Genomic DNA, 18419 nt, shown 5'->3' with positions numbered 1-18419 from the left:
AGATCTCTTCTGCTCACCTCTCCCCTTTTCCTGTCCCCAGGCTCATTGTCTCGGTTTGGCCCTCTCTGTGGCTCCTGAGCACCTCCGTCATTGTGCCTGCACACTTCTTAATATCCACTGCTCTTGCCACTTCCAGGTGCCCAGCCAGTGACAGCACAGAGGACGCCAGATTCGGTGACAGGACTCTGGCATCATGAATTAAATCAATCCCCAAACCCCAACGGTCAATGTTTTCTCTGATATATGGACACACTCACACCCAACAAGGGGGTGGGTGGGAGAAGAGAGGAGTAGACAAAGGGGAAGGAAGGGAAGGAAGGGGGGCTGGGAATCGGAAAGACGGTGCAATGACTCTGACACAAGTTTCCTATGTTCATATGTGTCACCAGAGTGACTCTCACCATCATGTAAAACCACAAGACTGAGATCCTAATTAGAATAAGATGTTCGCCATGCTTGTATAGATATGTCAAAATATATTCTTCTGTCATGTGCAACTAAAAAGAACAAACAAAAAATCACAGGAGTGTAAGATCAAAATCACAGATCACTCAGGTAAAGGAACATAGAAGGCTGAAAATGTTTTCACTGTTGATTTGAATTAGAGGCAACGCAGGCAGAGAGCCCAACAGAGATGAATTAGATTCCCTGCCTTCCAGTCAAAGTGAACTGGAAATCTCAATCAGTCCTGAACATTGTTCTGAAAGGCTTAGGAATGTTATTTGACTTCCTTACTTAGGTGATTTCATTACCTTATGCAGATTTTAAGAAGAAAGAAGAGTCCTCTTCATCACTCAGAAAGTGATGCAAAACCGATCCGAACATCTGGTATAGAGTTGAACACCAGTGATCTTGAATCCTGAGCAAGCTGATCATTTACCAGTGCCTTTCATTTTGAAGACACAACCAAGTTGGGAGTGCAGTAGTGGCTCCAGATGTTGTACAGTCAGAACTTGAGTTGGAAGACTTGATCCAGCTGCTCCTTACATACAAATGATGCATCCCTTCAGCCCCTTAGCTCACTTGTATAAAGGGATGCAGTGGGCTACTCTTTGGGGTCATGGGGAGGACTTAATGAGCCAATATGTGGATAAGCCAACAAATGTTTGATTACTCTCCATATGACTACCAATGAAACCTGTGGCTTAGCATGTAACAAAGCAAGTTCAAAAAATATTAGAGCATTATGGTAGATTATGGCTGTCTGTGGGTCTGATATCCATGAAGATCAAAAAACGTAAAATTTTCTGTTTATTTAAAAAGTATACAGTTATCAAAAACTCATCATTATAACCATATTAGTATTTAATTTTGATGAAAAAAATCAATACTGGAGGCATTTTAAAGACTCAGATTGAAAGGACTTGCATTTGATGCTCCAGATTCTGGGGACTAAGCTCCCACGACTAGTCACAGCATTTTAAGTGCTAGAGATTGATTGAAGATCATGTGGAATGAAAAACAAATGTCAACATAATAAAATCTAAAAGAAGATTTTTAAAATTCAAAAATAAAAGAAGAAGAAATGACTTGCATTTATAGACAGCTCTCCATCCAGTGAACTCATTTGAAATAAGCCCCAGGAATTTTAATGCCTTGAAACAAAGTCGGATGTAACCATTCAGTCTTCGGGTTGAGATTAAACAAAGAGAAGCAGGGACTAGGGGAATCCTTGAGGGCAAGGGGTGGATGGTCATCTTCTCATTGCTACACCCAACTCGGCGCCATCAGACCCACACCCACTGGGATAAGCCCTGGTCTCTGTAGAAGCAGGGTCACCAAGCAATGCAGAAAAGGTGGATCAGGGGAGAGAAATGGATGGAACAGAGGTTTCATTTCAAGGTAGGAAGATTAAATGAAAGTCTTGCTCCATCATCAGCTAGGAGGTGAATACAAATCAGATGAAAGTGGAAGAACTTTCTGGAGCCTGACTTGTATTCTCCCTGGGAAGGAAGCTGGAGATTTCTGCCCAGCCTCGGTTGCTGCATTCATTAGGAGAATAGTCATTCTGAAGTTGCAGGATGCCTGCCACAGAAGTCTGTTTCCAACGGAGAATGGAAATCGAAAGGTTAGAGCCACTGAAGAGAGCTGATGGATTGGCATGAAGGTAGACTTACACACAGTGAGGACTAAGCTCCGGTGGGGAATGAGGCACCCTCCTTTGGAGGCCAGGAGCAGCCAGGATGACCCCCACAGACCTTACTACTTCCTATTTATTTTGTGCTATACAGCATTAGCCTTAGACAGATTCTGATTATAAGCTTCCTAAGGGATAAATTTGTAACTTATCCTTTATGTAACCTTAACTCTAATTAATGCAGGTATTTCCTAAATGGGTGTTTTCTGTGCTTCAAGATTAAGACGTATCATAAGTTTTTCTTTGTTCTACTTATTTAGTTTGGTTAGTGATGTTAGGCATCTAGTTTTTCTAGTCTTGAATTTTTGCCTCAAAGGCTACACTACACTTGTTCTTAAACTAGCAAGCACACCTAATCCCCCCAGAATGTACGAAATTGATCTGCCTTTTACTCTTATCTTCCAGGTTTCCAAAGTGGAAATGAAAGCAGTGTGTGCTCCTTGCCAATAGGTCAACAGTATAGTTCTATATTGCGTGTGTACATTCTGCAACACAGCACCAATAGACCTGCTCCTTTAGCATGTGGGCTGTTAAGTTTGGTGTTGCCTTTATTTCACTTTAGTACATATATATTTCACATGAACAGGATCTTACCCTACATCTGTTCTAAAATCTCAAAATATTTGAAAAAAATAAAATCTCAAAATGCGAACATTTTTCCTTATTAGTTTATATTCATTCTTTTAGACAACTGTATGATACTCCAACCATACATGCAGCATGTCTATTTGGCCAGTCTTCTGTTGCTGGGCCTTTCACCTGTTTCCAAGTTGCTGCCATTACCATAGCACTACGGAGAATATCTTCTTGCAGGCTTTTCTGTATCCTTGTGCAAATCTTTCTGAAGGAAGTATTTGTAGAAGTAAAATTGACAGGGGAGCATAAAGAAAGAATGTTTCAATTTGTGAAAGTCAATCTCAAATTAGTCTCAAGAAAAACTACAAATTTTTCTTCTCATTGATAGCCTATTAAAACCTATTTCTTTGTAGTTCACCATCACTGGGTGTGATCAGTCTCTCCTTTTTTCATTTTTGTCAATTAGTAAGTAAAGTTGTACTTTTACTTTTTAAGTCATTTTCATTTCCATTGCTTTGTCCCTTATTCTTTTTATGTATTAACTGGGCATTGGTATTTTTTTCTCCTACATTAGTGTCTTTTGTCCATCTTCCTCTTGGGTGGCTGCTTCTCACAGAAAAATTACCAGTGAAACTAGCCATGATAAAACAGCTATTTAAAGCTAAAAATATCTCAGACCTGATCCAGGAAATACCATGCACTCGTAGAAAGTGGGAATGTGCCTGGTGTTTTCAGAAATGTGGTTTTATTCGTCTGTTTTTGTTATGTTAGGCTTCCCTGAAATCATTTTTACTGCTAAGCATTCTTTCCAGTCTTTTCCATATTCCTGACATCTTAAGCCATTTGTCATTCTTCTCATTTTTCCCTTTCAGTTAATATATTTGGGCAGATGATTCAGTAATCTCAAAATCCCAGGAGGAAAATTCCTGAGAAATGTTTTTAAAAAGATGAGACAGAAAAAAATAAGGACATTTCAGAAAACATACAGGACTCATTCCCCCTGCTTCCAAATTAATTAATTAATTAATGTTGACATTAATACTCCCTAATTTCCTCCCACAATACCATCTTCTCCTCTACCTGCACTTTACCCTCCACCTCTCTCCTCTTTTGTTCTTTTCTTGGTTTGTCCTTTCCTCCTCCCTCCTTGTCTTCTTCTCCAGGTGGAGAGCTCTTCCTCACCAGCAGCATCTCTGAGTCAGGCGCCTGTGTCCCTAACTCTCTTCCTGGCCCAGGCACAGGCTGATACTCCTTTAGGAGGGAGCCGTAGAGCTCATGGGTGGAGCCGGGAAGGTGTCCACTGTCCTCTGATTGTTCACCTTTGCACAGACAGTGCTGAGTGACACAATTAGAAAATAGCAGTTGCAGGTTTAAAATTGGGAAAGGAGAGGTAAAAATATTGGTGATCTAATTGTATTCCTACAACGCTTAAGAGATGAGCTAATTTTAAAAAAATGAGCAAGTTTAATGAAGGATCTTAATACAAAATTGATGCACAAAATCAGTGGCTGTCTACATCCTGACAACCCCTTGAAGATAGAAATGATAGTAAAAGAAATGATAGAAAACAGGAGGTGAAGGCAAGAAATTAGAGATTTTTGTTTAGAAAAAAAGAAAAAAAAACTATTGATAAAATAAAACTTTTTAGATAAAATGCTAAAGCAGGATTTTGAAGTTAATTCTCCCTACATTATGTATGGATTTAGCATTATCCCAATAAAAACAGGTAACCAGATTTTTTAAAAAGTCAGAGTTCATTTAGAAAACCAGTAGTGTAAGAATAGATAAGAACTTTTGACAGAGAAGTATAATGAGAATAACTAGTCTTTTGTGTTCAAATATATATATTAATACTAAAATGGTTATGTCAGTTTGGTTCTGGAAAAGACAAATTAATAGAATGGCATGATATGTCTTACTATTGACCTAAATGCATATGGAGTTTGCTATATTGCACAGTATACAAAATTAGCATTTAATGTAGCATATAATGTAGCATTTCAAACCAAGAGAGGCAAGATTGATGATCTGTTAACAAAAGTTAGATCCCTACCTTGAATTTTATAAAAAAGAAATTTCAAATGCATTAAAAATTTAAATATAAGGCATTAAACCATAAAATTCCTGAAAGAGAACATAGGAGAATTTTTCATATATAATCAGAAATTCTTTCTAATGATTACAGGAAGCCACCAGTAACATAATCACCTATAAGTGAAATTATCTTTCCAACAAAAGATAAAATTAAAAAGTACAAACATAAGCATGTTTGCCAGACATCTCACTACCAGAAACCTGATTACCTCCATACATAAAGAGTTTGTATGAATCAATTCTAAAAAAAAATGAAAAAATAATCTCCTTTCTTCTCTATGAAATTGCCACAAGAAATCCAATACCTTGCTTACTTTTGAGAAGGAGAACTAGGCAAACCAAAGATCAGAGAGACTTCCTCTTGTACTGTTGTTTTGTTTTTATTTATTTGGTGTTGCTGGGGATCAAACCAGGGCCTCATGCACACCAGGCAAGTGCTTTACCACTCAGCCACATCCCCTGCCCAGGTTGGACCTTTGATAACGACCATGAGTACTTTGATTCATTTGGGTTGCTATAACAAACTTAGTATAGACTGGATGATGATTTGTGAGCAACAGAAATTTATTTCTCACAGATCTGCAGGCTGGGCAGGTTCAGTGTCTAGTGCGAGCCTGCCACCTTGTTTATGGGTAGTGTCTTCTCACTCTGTAGAATGAGGGAGTTCTCTGGGGTCTCTTTTACAAGGTGCTGTGGTTTGCATGTGTCCCCCCAGAAGTTAATGTGTGGGAAACATAATCCCTAAATGCCATTGTTCAAGGTATTTAGAGGAGGTCATGAGGGTCAGACCCCCATGATGGGATTAGTGGCTTTATAAAAGAGGAAGTGGGACCTGAGCTGGCTTGCTCCTACTCTCTCACCAAGTGATGCTTTCCTCCCCATTGTGATGCAACAAGGAGGCCCTCACCAGCTGTAGCACCTTGACCTTGGACTTCTCAGCCTCCAGAAATGTGAGAATAAAATTCTTTTCTTTAAAAATTGCCAAGTCAAGGGTGTCCTATTGTAGGAACACAAAATGACACTAATTCCAGTCATGAGGGCTCTACCCTGATGACTTAATCACCTCCCAAAGACTCTGCTTCTTAAAACCAATGCCTTGGGGGCACATAAATATTCAGTCTATAGCAAGTAGTTTCCAAGCAGATAAAGACACATGAGAAAATAGACTAAAATACTTTTCTAAAATTGGATGTCTGTGTTTTCCTCAGTTCACCCTATTGCCACTGACTTTCTCCTGCTGAAATGATGTCATTTGAATCATTTTCTACTGTTTTTATAGGGTTTTTAAAATGCTTTACTATTAATTGAGCTACCATTGATTGGAAAACTTTATTTGATATTTAATGTACAGTATGTTACTGTGGATTCGAATATGGCACAACTCAATGCTACTTTAGATTGTGAATTTGCTCTGACGAGAGATGATTCCTTATTTGCAGGAGAGAAGTACGTAAAGACCTTCAGTAGCCTTAACAGTATTGGCACATGTGTGTTACTTGAAAAACCTGTAGACTTATACAAGATATTTGTTGTTTAATGGAAAAGCTAAGAGTTGAAATTAGTGTAGTTCACCAACCAGCTTTCCCCTGATCCTGCAGGAATGTCAACAGTGTGTTTTATGATTTTCCAGGCATTTTAAATCACAGGAAAGCTTATTAATACTTCTCAGAGTCTCACTTTCCAAAGTCGTCTTAAAAACCTGGTCACCGTTCCTCCAAGAGAAGAGACCATATGTTCTGCTGCAGTGGAGAAGACTTCTCTATGAAGTTCAACCTGTGATTTTAAAAGCTTCAGCTCTTTACCCAGGACTACCTCAGCTAATTTCCTGTGTTTTAGTACTTCTTTAACGGTAGCTTCTTTACACCAGGTTCAAGTCACCTTCCTGTCAGGAAATGCAGTGAGTAGGGAATGTGACAGTTATTGTACCGAGCTTGTCCGCATTTGAAGAGTTGGACTGCAGGGCGGGCAGCATATTTCTACTTTGGGGGAAACGGGCTTCTAATTTCTTCTGTTCTTGCAGAAAATGCCTCCCACAGGGTCCCAGCAGGGTGTTTTCTAAGCTCATTATGGATCTGTTATTTGGCCTCCTGGAGACTTCTGTGTTCCAGGGCTTCATGGCTTTTAGTCCTTGGAGAGCGATTGTTCCATGTCATTGTTACACAGCTTATAATTGGTTTGAGCCCATATTTTATAGTTTGTGAGCCTGGCAGGTTTTGAAGGCTGTTTACAGATTTCCAAGTGTTTCCTCTATTTCTAGCAATATCTGCAGGCTTGGGATATACTTGATCATAAAGTTATGCCTTATATTTAATGACTTGAGTATCATGCTGCTAATTATGTGAACATTCTGTATTCCCTTTTAGTTCTAGTTTTCACATAAAATGTAGAACTATACTGAATATTAAAAACCATACTCTCCAAGGAAGATCAACAAAGACCTCCAGAAAGTGCCTCTACTTCTTGCCACAGAATTCCTATTTTGCAGATTTTCATATTCTAGCACCCTGATGGCATCTTCTCTAGACTGCGTATTTCCCAGGCTTCATATTCTTGTTTTCAGACTGTTTTGTGCCTTCGTGTCCCAGTGACAACAGAATGGTGCTTGCAGAACAGATCAGCTCGCTCATGCATTTCATCCAATTGCTTTATTAACTCAAGTAAAATCATCAGAAAAACTGGTTTGGATTTTCTTACCTTGATTTTATTATTGCCATTATGATTTTATAAGCTAAGTCTCCAAATCTAAAGAGACAGAATGAATTAAAAAATAGGCATAACTCTATTTGGTCTTTATCTCCCAACTGTCTTTTTTTTTTTTTTTTTTTTTAAAGAAGAAATCTGTATAATTTGTACTTACAATTGCATGCTGGGGATGGTCTTCTGAGGTATGACTCCGGACTTAGAAGCTTAAATGAAGGGTTGATAGATATACACTTTTCAAAAATTGCATTGATCAGGGGGCTGAGGCCGGAGGATCACAAGTTCAAAACCAGCCTCAGCAAAAGCAAGGCCCTAAGCAACTCAGTGAGAACCTGTCTCTAAATAAAATACAAAATAGGGCTGGAGATGTGGCTCAGTGGCCGAGTGCCCCTGACTTAAATCCCTGGTACCCTCCCACCAAAATTGCATTAAAACATAAATAACTCCGAAAATTGGGGAGTTGTTTGGTGTGTATTCAGTGTCCGTTTTGCAAGATGAAAAGTTCTAGAGACCTGTTACACAACATTGTGAATACCCAGCTGTCTGTCTTATATAAACTCTACAACTACAAAATTATTAATGCTTCCCCCACTGAGAGACACACTCCCCATTCTTTTTTTTATTCTAAGTCCTCGTACAATTTGTGGTCATAGCTATCTCTCCAAGTACAGTGAATTATCATGAATCATTTAACTTATAAATAAGAGAAAGAAAGAGAGAAAGAGAGAAGAGTGTATTAGTGCTGGGGATTGAACCCAGGGCCTCTCACATGCTAGGCAAGTACTGAGGTACACTCCTAGCTTAAATATGTTTTTTAATTTGCCTAGCTGAGCACTGAAAGAATATGAGCAATGAAGTGTTAATATAGCTATTGTTTTTTGAGAATTTGTTATAGAATTTATTATAATCAAAACCATAGTGAATACTTTGTATATACACACACAAATATGTGTGTATACAACATATATATATGCATATACACACACGGTAAGTATATATATGTATATACACATACGTCTATGAATATATGTGTGTAAAACTTCATCTTATCCTTGAAAAGACCTATAATCAGAGACTGCTGGCATCACTAATGTAGAGTTTATTTGCCAGACACTGAGCTGTCTTTTGCTTTCATTATCTCCTTCGCTTTACAACAACCACATAGGTACTGTTGTTATCCCCATTTTACAGATAAGAAAACTGAGGCTCTACGAATTTGGTGAATTGTCCAAGTGTGGTTATTAGTGGTGTGCAGTGATTCAGTATACGCAGATCTTCTGTTTCCAGAACACAATCTACTGTGTATTAAAGAAGGCTTTTGCCATTTTACAGATGGAGAAACTGAGATTAGAACAGCTTACAACAACTTTCCCAGGGCTGAACATCTATGAAGTGATAAAGCAAGAATGTGGAACCCCGTCTCTCTTATTCCAGTGTCCCATCCATGTGCATAGCCATTGTGCTATACATGAAAAGATGATTTCAATTCCTTTCTTATTTTTTAAATTTATATGATTGAACTGTATAGGAACTTTCTCTTTCAACTCTGGTAAGGATATAGATTAAAAATCCTATTCTAAAAGTTTAAAATGTCTCTACTGGGAAGAAAGTCCTAAAACTGTTGTAGCTTGAACAGAAAATATATCCATCTGTCACATTTGTGGATACCACATGGAGTTTTATATAATGTTTTTATTTGGTCCTGAAGGCATAAATTAATTTTATTTCCTTTGGATAGATAGTCTTGCATTCTGGTGAATCTTTTAACTTCTGAATAAGGACAGAAATTCAAATATATAAATAAGATGCTATCAATTATATTTAAAATAAGAGACCCTCTTAGAGGGAGAAGATGATGAAGAACCATAGGCAAGGACCCTTGTGCAGAAATCAGGAGCAAGGATAGAAGGAGACTCTGTCTGCAGAGCACACCCCTACTGATGTACCATGCTTCCTTTAACTGTCACTACTTCTAGGAAGCCTGCCCTGACTTCTGCAGATGTATGGAGAGCTTTCAGAAGCACCCTGGTAACTCCATCATAGCAGTTAGTTCATTTCATTTTAGACATTTACTTTGTTCTCCACCAGATGCCAGACTCCTTGAACTTGAAATCAGGGACTGGATTTTCTTAATGTGCTCCTAATGTCTCACACATTTCAGTCATATTCAAACATTCCTGAAGTCTGTTCTGGGCCAACAGATACTTACTGAGCATTTATTACATCCAGGAACTCTGCTATGCACTGGGTTAGAAGGCAAAACAACAGAAAGAGGACAGATAGCCAAGAATGAACCCTGAACCAGGTGTCTGAAAACTTGCATTCCAACCCTTTTCTTTCTGCTAATTCAGTGTTTGATCTTGGACAACATTCTGGTCCTTTGTTGGCTAAAAGGAATATCTGGATTCAAACTAACGTCTCTCAACTTGCCAGTCTATTTAATTGTCATTATCTTAGATATAAGTGTTGGATGCATCTGGAAGCGTGTCTGATATGCAGTAGGCTTGCATCGTGGTCAGAATAATAGACTAGTGTGGTCAGAAGAGGACTTAAGTGCATTGGAATAAACTTGCAAGAATGCGAGAATACTAAAACCTGGCATGAGTTAGTGCCATGAAAAGCACATTCCAGAATGTGCTTAGGCCTAAGAACAAGGCTTTAAAAACTATTAGCAGAGCAAGAATAGGAGAGGATAAGCCTGAAGATTAGAACAGATTGCGTATGATGTAGTGTTACACATGATGCACAAGCAGAACTCTTCCCAGTCAAGGAAAGAGAGCTTTCATCTGAGAAGGGTAGAGTAACTGCGGTTCAGAAGGATGCAAGCCCAAGGTAGGTAAGTTGCAGGATCCACGTGTTTGAATGAAGGTAAGAGTCTGTATCTCTCTGTAGTGACAAAAGAGGCAAATGAGATTGAATTTCTACAAATGAGCTGGAGACCTGTGATGAGTCTCAGACTCCTGTAAGGTGGCAAAGGCCTGGATACTGCCCACAAGTGCCCTGGTTAGCACAGTGAGGAAGAAGGTATGTTTTGTGACTTTAATGCTGGTAATCTTGATGCCTATTGCTGATAAAATTGTGATTGGTTTATGAGCACTGGGAATGGAAAACAGGATGATCGACAAGTGGCCAAGAGTTAACCCAGATTAATTTTTTAGTTTTGCTTGACGACAGATGAATACATACATAGAATAGTTCTCTTTTAACTTGGCTTTTGACAAAATCATATCTTTTGGGGGCATGTGGGAACATGTATGTGGCTGACCCTCTGGTTAGGTTTATTTATAACTAATTGAATAACCTCATCAAAACGATTCTGATCATTATGTTCTTCAGGTCAAGAAACCTATTTTGAGCCCTCTAACACCTACAATGCTAGGTATCCATTCTAATGAATTGCGTGAATGAATATCTAAACCAGTTAACAATGCTTACCAAAGAGGAGGTCTCTAGTGGAGTGCCACAGGACTTTGCTGTATGATTTCTTCAATTTCCAAAAGTTTAGGGAAATTTTGGAAGTCAGTCTTTACAGTATTTGCAGATGAACACAAACTGAGAGGTTCATACTTTGGAAGACAGATTTTGGAAGACAGATTCAGGATCCACAAAAAGGTTGATAAGTGAAAGTTCTGTGCCCAAGATAGCAAAATGTATTTCAATATTATAAAATTCTCCACTTGGACCTTTGAGGAAATGAGTCCCAGCCTTGCCCTATAAAACAGAGAGTAAAGATGCGGTGTATGGAGGGAGAAGGTGTCTGTTGAGGCTGCATCTTCAGATGCTAGGGGATCAGGACAGGTATAAGAGGTGGAGACTCACCTGAAGTCACACCCTTAACCTTATGTATTCCCCATGGACGTTTTTAACTGGTCTTTGTAATTTGAGAAATGCAGTTGGTCTGGTCCACAGTGCTAGTTTTAAAGGCAGAGCAGCCTTCTTCAGGGTCTAGTGTTAGGATGAAAACAGGAATCAGAATAAGGAAAAAAAGGGAAAGAAAACTTAAAGTGAAAACCAATTTGGAAGCCCATCTGCATCTCAGATTCTGCAAAAACACAGACAAGTTATCTAAACTCTTTAAGCCTCAGTTTTCTCATCTGAAAAATAGAGATCATAATTATTATGCTCACCTTCAGCACTTACAAAATGCCTGACCATAAGCAGTATGGGTTAGCTGTTGTTGTTATTGATACTATTAAAACTTAAAAAAGAATGATATGATTTGGTGTAATAAGGAGACTAGATAATGGGACCTGTAACCCATCCCGTGCAACACATACCCACAAGCAAAAAAAAAAAAAAAAAAAAAACAATGTGGGGGGATGTAGGAGAGTGGAAATGTGGCTTTGCAGAATAAATTTAAAAGTAGTTGTGGACTCATTTTGCACCAGCTGAACACTTTGGACGAACTGGCATTGCAGTTTAAAGACAGAGGGCCTGTGGATTCACTCGCTCTGGCTTTTACGGTTTCTCTAGGCTTCTTATTGGCAAACTGCTGCTAGCATCCTCATGTGGTGTCCCATTATCAGTCCCTCGCTACTGATCTCATCTACTTGTTGAGACTCGTCTTCCTAAAATGAGAGTGGTATTTGCGTCTTACTCCAGCGCCTCTGAAGATGAAAAAGTGGAGTGCGTAGGATGCACTTGCCCTCTTCCAAGACCCCGCCCACTCATCTAGCCTCCTTTACCTACCTGTCTCCAGCAGCACTGAGATGGGCATGTGAAAGGCAGGCCACATTCCTCCTGTTCTCCAGCCTGCTGGCTTTGCCTTGACCTTATCTGAAAGGATGTTAACTTGATATTTCACTGTGATAAATGTGGAAATGCTGTCTCCTACATGAAGCCTGTTGGAAAGGCCCTTCCTAATTGAAGCTTTCATTCTGGGAATTACCTCATTCTGCTTCATGTACTCAGGAGCTCTTTTGCTAGGTTTCAAATTCCTTGCAGCTGTGACCGAATTTGCTCACCTTTGCATCTAGTTTGGGTCCCAGGGTCATAAGAGAGACCCATGGAGTGTTTGCTAATTTGGGGGAATCTTGTTGAATGTGGTTGAGCCTGACCAGGGCAGGTTGGCTGAAGAAACTGTGGCCCACCCCTCCCCATTCTCCACATGCTAGGCAAGTGCTCTTCGCAGGAGCCATCCCCAGCCCTCTCCCTTTGTTTCCTATACATTTGCATACATTTGCATACTCTTAGACTACCCTTGCCCTTCTTTCCCCCAACCTGCTTACTGTGCTTGCTCACACCGGGGCCCAGTCCTTCCTCTTTTCCACTCCTCACCTAAAATATTTCTTCTCTTCCAGCCTCACTTCCTCTGTCGACCTCAGGAATGGAAAGTGGCAGTGCTAAAAGACCATATTTTTACAAGTGGTGGAGGCCTAGAAATTTGCACGCAATGTAATTCATTGTGGTTCTTTTTAAACTAAATGAAAAGCTTTTGCCCGTGTTTCCGTTTCCTTCTGAACATCAATTCAGAAGGATTTCAGACCGAGTCCTTAGCCTGCCATATGGAAATAACTGGGTTAGGTGGCTGCTAGCTAATTTAAGCATTTTCTCAAACATTTGATTTTTGGTTCAAGAAAATATAGGTTGACAATAAGCTTTGTTTTAGCCAAGGTTTTGGAGATATTTTTAGGATGTAGTGTTACACTTTGAAAAATTTCATAAACTAGAGCTAGGGGCTACAATTTAGTTCGTTCTTCCAACCTTAAACTATTTTAATCCTAGTTATAATTCCACAGAAGCCTTGATTTACTTACCAGCTTGCTAAAACTGTACATACTGTCCACAGCCTTGCTATTTAAACACAATTCAGAAATCATCAATAGGCATTCAAAAGGAGAGAGAACTCAATCTGGAAGACAAGATTCGATGCCCTCTTGGAAATGTGCCCAAGATCTTATGGATCTTAAAATATCCCTTGTTTCCTTAAGAGACAAATTTGGCAGTTTGAGAACAATTTATTATAAAAACAAGACAGGTATTTTACCAACTCCTAAAATGTTGCTTTTTGTTTGGGTATTAATTTTGTTGTTTATATTTTTGACCAGATAAGTAAGTAGAGTAATATGAAGGTCATCCAGCAAATCCCAGGGAAAGAATTATTTCCTTATTCAACATTTTAACAAACATTCCCCTAGCACTAGTTATGTATGTACAAGGTTCTATAGAGAATGTTTCCGCTCTTAAAACTATGGATTAAATTTGATGTTCAATCATAAGAAATGAAAGAAATAAGACCTTAATATGGCAAGTACCATAGAAAACTTGCTCAAATGCTATGAGAAATGAGAGCTTGTGTGGATACAGGTGGGAGTCAGTAAGAAAAGAGTTTATGAAGCAAGTAGAACATGAGTCTTGATAACTAGCCAGCTGTCAATATGTGAAGACAGGTGTCAGGAGGGATCTGGACAGGATGGCTGAAACATTCTTGAAAAAGTCTCAGGATCGGAGAATGAATAAGAACCTGGGAACATCTGGATGGGTTTTGGTTGTATGCATGTGTTTAAAGGATACAGAGATTAGCTCAATCTGGAATCCCAGATTAAATTTTGGTTGGTAGAGGGGAACATTTTCTCCATTATTTCACACTTTAAACAACTGACAAGTATGTCATAAGATACATATCTGCCTTCTGTATGTAAACTTGATTGTAGGAAGAGAAACTGGAGTCTGGAAGATTAGTTAAGAAGTTGTTATAATGACCTAATGGGAGCAAATTAGAGCTTCATTAAACTGGGAAGAGGAGGGTTGGAACAGAGAGTGGAATTGAGAGACATTGTGAAGTGCAAGTTTCTAGGATTTAGAGCTGATTGGAAGAGGAAAGGAAGAAGAAAGTGGGGGAGTTAAGGAAGACTAAAGAGCTAGACTTGAGAACTGACCCATTAAAACTGTCAGGCCCAGCAAGACAGCTGGTGTTTAGTGGAAGATGAGTTCTGCTTTGTAACCAGCCTGTGGGTGTGGGTGTGTTCCTCAGTGGGCATTGAAAACGTGAAATCAAAACTCAGGGTGTGGGGGCTGGGGCTATAGCTCAGTTGGTAGAGTGCTTGCTTCTCATGCACAAGGCCCTGGGTTCAATCCCCAGCAGCCCCCCCCCCCAAAAAAAAAAACAAACTCAGGGTGTAAGCAAATGTAGAACTTGGAACTTATCTGCATAAAGGAAATGGTTGGAGATGTAGGAGTGGCTATGAATGCTGAGGGAGAGTAGAGAAAAGAAAGTGACCAAGGATAGGACTCTAGGGGATGGTGGTCTACTTTTAGATGAGAAGAGTCAAAACAAAGCGGTCAGCAAAGGCAGGGGAGAACCAGGAGGTCTCCGCATCACAAAAGACGGGAAGAAAGGAGAGACCAGTAGCATCCATGGAAACAGAGGGGTAAGGAAGATGGAAATTGACGGGAAATTAGATGTGGTTCTTGGGAGACATTGATGACAGCGCTCTGAGAACAGTGAATTGCTAGAATGCATTCTAAGCCGGGAGCATATTTAGATCATCATCTGTTTGCTTTCTTTTCAGAAGAAAAGACTGAGCTATGATAGCCACTGGCGGAGTGATAACCGGCCTGGCCGCCTTGAAAAGGCAAGACTCTGCCAGATCCCAGCAGCACGTCAACCTCAGCCCATCGCCTGCTGCCCAGGAGCAGAAGCCAGTCAGGCGGCGGCCGCGGGCCGATGTCGTAGTCGTTCGCGGCAAAATCCGGCTTTATTCCCCGTCTGGATTTTTCCTCATTTTAGGAGTGCTTATCTCCATCATAGGAATTGCAATGGCCGTCCTTGGATATTGGCCCCAAAAAGAACATTTCATCGATGCGGAGACAACATTGTCAACGAATGAAACTCAGGTGATTCGGAACCAAGGCGGCGTGGTGGTCCGCTTCTTTGAGCAGCATCTCCATTCGGATAAAATGAAAATGCTTGGCCCGTTCACCATGGGCATCGGCATCTTCATCTTCATTTGTGCTAATGCCATTCTTCATGAAAACCGCGACAAAGAGACCAAAATCATACACATGAGGGACATCTACTCCACAGTTATTGACATCCACACGCTGAGAATCAAGGAGCAAAAGCACATGAATGGCATTTACTCGGGCTTAATGGGAGAACCAGAAGTGAAACAGAACGGGAGCTCCTGTCCCTCCAGACTGGCGGCAAATGCGGTCGCCTCTTTCTCAGGTTTGCGGAGCAGTTTCCGAATGGACAGCTCCGTGGAGGAGGACGAACTGATGCTAAGTGAAAATAAGGGTTTGGGGCATCTCATGCCCCCTTTGCTCTCGGACAGCTCTGTCTCGGTCTTTGGCCTCTATCCACCTCCATCCAAGACAGTGGATGATAAGACCAGCAGCTCCAAGAAATGTGAAACCAAGTCCATTGTGTCGTCATCCATCAGTGCTTTTACATTGCCTGTGATCAAGCTTAATAACTGTGTAATTGATGAGCCCAGTATAGACAACATCACCGAGGATGCTGAGAACCTCAAAAGTAGGTCAAGGAATTTGTCAATGGATTCCCTTGTGGTCCCTTTGCCCAACACTGGTGAATCCTTCCAGCCAGCTGGCATGATGCTCCCAAGGAATAATTCAATCGGAGAGTCCTTGTCCAGTCAGTACAAGTCCTCTGTGGCCCTTGGGCCTGGGCCTGGACAGCTCTTGTCTCCCGGGGCTGCTAGAAGACAGTTTGGATCCAACACATCTTTACATTTACTGTCATCACACTCAAAATCCTTAGACTTGGACCGGGGTCCCTCTACTCTGACTGTTCAGGCAGAGCAAAGGAAACATCCTAGTTGGCCTCGGTTAGATCGAAGCAACAGCAAGGGATACATGAAATTAGAGAACAAAGAGGACCCCATGGATAGGTTGCTTGTGCCCCAGGCTGCAATCAAAAAAGACTTTACCAATAAGGAGAAGCTTCTCATGATTTCGAGGTCTCACAATAACTTGAGTTTTGAACATGATGAGTTTTTGAGTAACAACCTAAAACGAGGAACTTCTGAAACAAGGTTTTAAAGTTTAAAAATATATCATTTTCCAAGGGTATATATTTTAAAACTATTTTCACCAGTGTTTCCCTCTTAAAGTGTTGGTTGTAAGCTTTTTTAATCAAATGGTTTGTATTGTACTACTGGCTGTTTAATTCTGTAATGGAGAGAGTTGTGTGTTTGGGTTTCATAAGATTGTAGTACTCTAGCACCTATGATTTTGTTTTTCCATTCCTTCAAAAGCATGATAGCTTTTATTGGTATGAATACAGAATACTTGCATCTAAATTAAAACTTTGCTTTACTTTTTTTAGTTCATTCATTGATTGTCATATTCATAGAATGAAATGTCTAGTAGGGAAAACATAGAATACCAAAGTGTGGACCCAAAGTACCAAATTAGGTTCCACAATATATATTTACAAATGAGTGTGAGTGCAAATCTTAGGATGTGATTTTCTGAGTAATTGCTTTTATGTAGGATTGGTTAAATTATTTAAAAGAAAAAGATCTAGTTTCTGTGTGAGCTAAATAATATACATTGGCCCAATTGGTTTAGTTTGGTATGTGTGAGCTCAATTTTACAAATTGGTTAAGTTGGCTATGAATCTTATTTTGAGCTCTGGGTAGATAGTATTGTTTTAAACATCAGTTCTGTTTTAGTGATGTATTATCAAGAACTGATGTATTCAAGAGTCATGACTGAGAATGCTATATATACTTGAGGGATAAATGTCCAAAAAAGCTATCAACTGTAACTTTAGGTATTCAGAATCAAAGTTTCTTTGAAACCTGACTTGAAAAATGAATGAACCAATGTAGTTTGTAGAAATGCTATATGGAAATAATTATATACAGGAAGGAAATATTGGCTAATGAGCAAGGATACATTTTAGGCTAGTTAATGCTAGCTAGCCTCAATCCCTTTTTCTAGCCATCTGTTACCATCCAATATACACCCACTCCCACATCCATAATTTCCCCGAATACTTTTTAGTTCTTGTTATTTGGAAAATAATCAACTAACCTTGATATTTCTTTTTAACTTCACATACCACCAGGGTGGTGGTTCAAGAAAACTAAGTCCTTGATAAATTGCCTTGAAATTTACCTTGTGCTGGAAAGCCTTACGCTAACTCCAAAGACATTCTCGCGGTGTCATAAATTTTTAGGATTGTGGTTCTGTTGAAGACATTAAATGCTAAAATGGATGTTTCCATCAGAAAAATTTCATGTTTTCCATTAAAGTAACAATTTTAAGAATTATTTAATGGAATACTCAGGATATTTTACAGGTTTTCCCCAAGGCCTAACCATTTCAGAGCATCAACGTTGCAGGTGCAAAAGGACAGAAGGAAGGTCCATCTCTGTGTGTAGCTCCCCACAGTTCCACTCATGTTTGCATCACAAGCTTCCCTCCGTTGAGGCACCATGCTGTTTATTAGAACATCAAACCTGTGTATTGTGATAGAGTGGACTCAGTATTTTATTATAAAGCATTTAATAAACTTCTGTTCTTAGTAGAAGTTGGCATTCTTCATACCTTTGCTATTTTTTTTTCTATAAAATGTATATTTCTTTGTACTGTTTCCCTTTCAGATGCATTCTGTTGAGAGCACTGGATGCCCTAGTACATGCACTGGGTACCTTTGGGTTGTCATTTCGCTTCTATTAGGGTAAAGAGCAAGATCCAACCCTCTGTTTTATTAGGCTTTTTTCATATTTTGTTATTTTGAGATCATTTCATTGACTCTCAAGATACTAATCAAATACTGCCTCTAGCAAACGTCAGTGATACTCCCAGATTTGAAAACAATGACTCTCAACACCCCTGTTAATGACAGATGACTAAAGCCACATAATTTGCTCAGTTCGCCCCCAAAAGAGTTATAGAAGTGTAAGAAGGGTTAAGCTGCATGAGTTTTGGAGAACCCAAA

At 39.6% G+C, this 18419-nt stretch overlaps 1 protein-coding gene and 1 non-coding gene across 3 annotated transcripts in view; both read left to right on the top strand.

Annotated features, from left to right (window-relative positions):
- Tmem200a (transmembrane protein 200A) overlaps positions 1-17986 on the top strand; it is a 73604-nt gene extending 55618 nt beyond the window's left edge. Inside the window, exons 1-2 of one of the 2 annotated variants that reach the window (XM_047557229.1) lie at positions 10307-10339; positions 15019-17986. In XM_047557229.1, the coding sequence (XP_047413185.1) occupies positions 15035-16510 (1476 nt within the window). In that variant the 5' untranslated portion in view covers positions 10307-10339; positions 15019-15034 and the 3' untranslated portion in view covers positions 16511-17986. Of the gene's footprint in view, positions 1-10306; positions 10340-15018 lie in introns of those variants that run through there. The other variant, XM_047557228.1, reaches the window with a different exon arrangement.
- Positions 14524-14596, top strand: Trnae-cuc (transfer RNA glutamic acid (anticodon CUC)). Its single transcript has one exon. It is a non-coding gene; the product is annotated as a tRNA-Glu (tRNA).
- Positions 17987-18419: the final 433 nt, after the last annotated feature.

The sequence above is a fragment of the Sciurus carolinensis genome, chromosome 7 (genome assembly GCF_902686445.1).
Source record: "Sciurus carolinensis chromosome 7, mSciCar1.2, whole genome shotgun sequence".
NCBI lineage: Eukaryota > Metazoa > Chordata > Mammalia > Rodentia > Sciuridae > Sciurus > Sciurus carolinensis.
This window is presented reverse-complemented; position numbering and strand designations above follow the sequence as displayed.